The sequence below is a fragment of the Sprattus sprattus genome, assembly GCF_963457725.1.
Source record: "Sprattus sprattus genome assembly, contig: scaffold_278, whole genome shotgun sequence".
NCBI classification, from domain to species: domain Eukaryota; kingdom Metazoa; phylum Chordata; class Actinopteri; order Clupeiformes; family Clupeidae; genus Sprattus; species Sprattus sprattus.
The window spans coordinates 2,501-5,000 of NW_027666731.1; the positions used below are offsets into that span (position 1 = coordinate 2,501).

Genomic DNA, 2,500 nt, shown 5'->3' on the forward strand with positions numbered 1-2,500 from the left:
ACAGACACAGACACAGACACAGACACATACACAGACACAGACACAGACACAGACACAGACACACACACACTTAAATTATTAGTTTGAATCCACCAATCATATTCTTACAGAAAGGATTCAAACATTTCTCAGAGGTTAAATACAGCTTAGTGACTCATGGGTACAAGAAACATCTCCTACGCCAAACAGCAAGACTGCCTATAGCAGCTGAAACAGACACACACACACACACACACACGACTACCTATAGCAGCTGATACAGAGCAGAACTTTGCTAGTTGTTTAGATTGTCTCTTACTAAGTCCTGCCAGTCGTAGCCCACTGACCGAAAGCTTATGGACATGCCCAAGACTTCCAAATATCAATACTACCAGCTTACATGTATAGCCTAGGTCTCTTATCTTAGCAATACTACCATCTTACATGTATAGCCTAGGTCTCTCATCTTATCAACAATGGGCTGGTATTTGGTCATCTTGTCAAGGAAGGCTATATCCATATAGAGGTCATAGACACAGGCTACCTCAAGGACTACTACCTCCCCTTTAACCTTGTCCAAGAAAACAACATCAGGGCTGTTAGGGATGTTGCAGAACACATCATCAGAGCTGCTAAACCAATCTGGCATTATACACGAGTGTTTGTACAATGACACATTTGGGGGGAATACTCCCTTAACAGTACTAGCAATGAGGTCGACAATGCGGTCGTGGCGTGCAGTATAAAGTCCTGTCTACTTATTACAGCCATTAACGATATGAGCGATGATTTAAATGTTGGGTGGGATTAGAGTGCATTATACAGTGTGGACGATGATTGTTAGGGTACCACAATGCTGCATTGTATGTAGTTGGCAACACCTGTCTGGATTTAACAGTAAACGTTTGTGTTTGTGAGTGTGTGTGTGTGTGTGTGTGTGTGTTTGCGTGTGTCTGTGTGTTACCTTGAGCCAGTTGTGCGAGCGCTTGGCGATCTCGTAGGTGGCATCTCTCTCCAGAGTCTTCACCATAAGACCCTCACAAGAGTCTAAACACACACACACACACACACACACACACACACACACACACACACACACACACACACACACACACACACTCAGTTCTGTAACTACAAACAAAAATAAATAATCCCGCCCACAAAACATCTGTGCCCCAAGGTAAGCGCGCACACACACACGCGCACACACACACGCGCACACACACACACACACACACACAAACACACCTCGTACAGAGAGCTCCAGGAACTCTGCGATGGCGTCAGTGTTGTCGGAGTCGAGGTAGCGTGCGAACACAAACTCCCCCTCCTGCTCCTCGAAGCTCTCCCTCAGCAGAGCTCTACGGCTGGACAGAGGCTCACGCACCAGAGACTAGCACACACACACACACACACACACACACACACAGAGACACACACACACACACACACACACACACACCAGACACATACACACACACACACGCACAGACACACACACACAGAGACACACACACACACCAGACACACACACACACACACACACACACACACACACACACACACACACACACACACAGAGACACACACACACCAGACACACACACACCAGACACACACATACACACACACACACGGGGGACGGAAAGGACGGGGTTAAGAGAATGAGATTGCATACACAGAAAGCAGTGGGCAGACTCTTCGTCGCCATCATCATCATCCTCCTCCCTTCAGTACTCACCTTCCCATTGAGGAAGAGCAGATCGAAGGCGTACACACACACCTGCACCTTAATGTCTGCTGCATCCACGTCCTAACACACACACGCACACGGACACACACACACACACACAAAATCACAAACAAAGGAGGAAGAAAAACATTCAGAACTTTGAAAAACTTTCCATCCAAATGCTTTTTGTGCTCAGGTCAGCAAACACAAACACAAACACAAACACACACACACACACACACACACACACACACACACACACACCTGCACCTTAATGTCTGCTGCATCCACGTCCTAACACACACACACACACACACACACACACCTGCACCTTAATGTCTGCTGCATCCACGTCCTAACACACACACACACACACACACCACACACACACACCAGAAATTTCTCTATATACTTAGAGACATTCTTAAAGAAGCATAAACTTTATTTCACAAACTAAAGTCTCCACTGCTTTGGGTCTCACCCCCACCCCCACCCCTCCCTTATCTCCTCTACCTCTCTCATTTCAATAGGCTTCATTGGCATACCCATTTAAAGAAAATAGACTTGGACACACACACACACACACACACACACATTTCTCTTGCGTGTGGTGTGGACCTGTAACACACACACACACACACACACAGACAGAGACAGACAGACAGACAGACAGACAGACACAGACACACATTTCTCTTGCCTGTGGTGTGGACCTGTAACACACACACACAGACAGAGACAGACAGACAGACAGACAGACAGACAGACAGACAGACAGACAGACAGACA

General features: G+C 46.8%; 1 protein-coding gene across 1 annotated transcript in view; it reads right to left on the bottom strand.

The window, feature by feature from the left end:
- Positions 1 to 2,500, bottom strand: part of lig1 (ligase I, DNA, ATP-dependent) — a gene marked incomplete at both ends in the record, with an annotated part of 12,821 nt that overhangs the window by 1,144 nt on the left and 9,177 nt on the right. Inside the window, 3 exons of the mRNA XM_080861066.1 lie at positions 944 to 1,026; positions 1,228 to 1,372; positions 1,721 to 1,792. Coding sequence (XP_080717192.1) covers positions 944 to 1,026; positions 1,228 to 1,372; positions 1,721 to 1,792 — 300 coding nt within the window. The remainder of the gene's footprint in view (positions 1 to 943; positions 1,027 to 1,227; positions 1,373 to 1,720; positions 1,793 to 2,500) is intronic.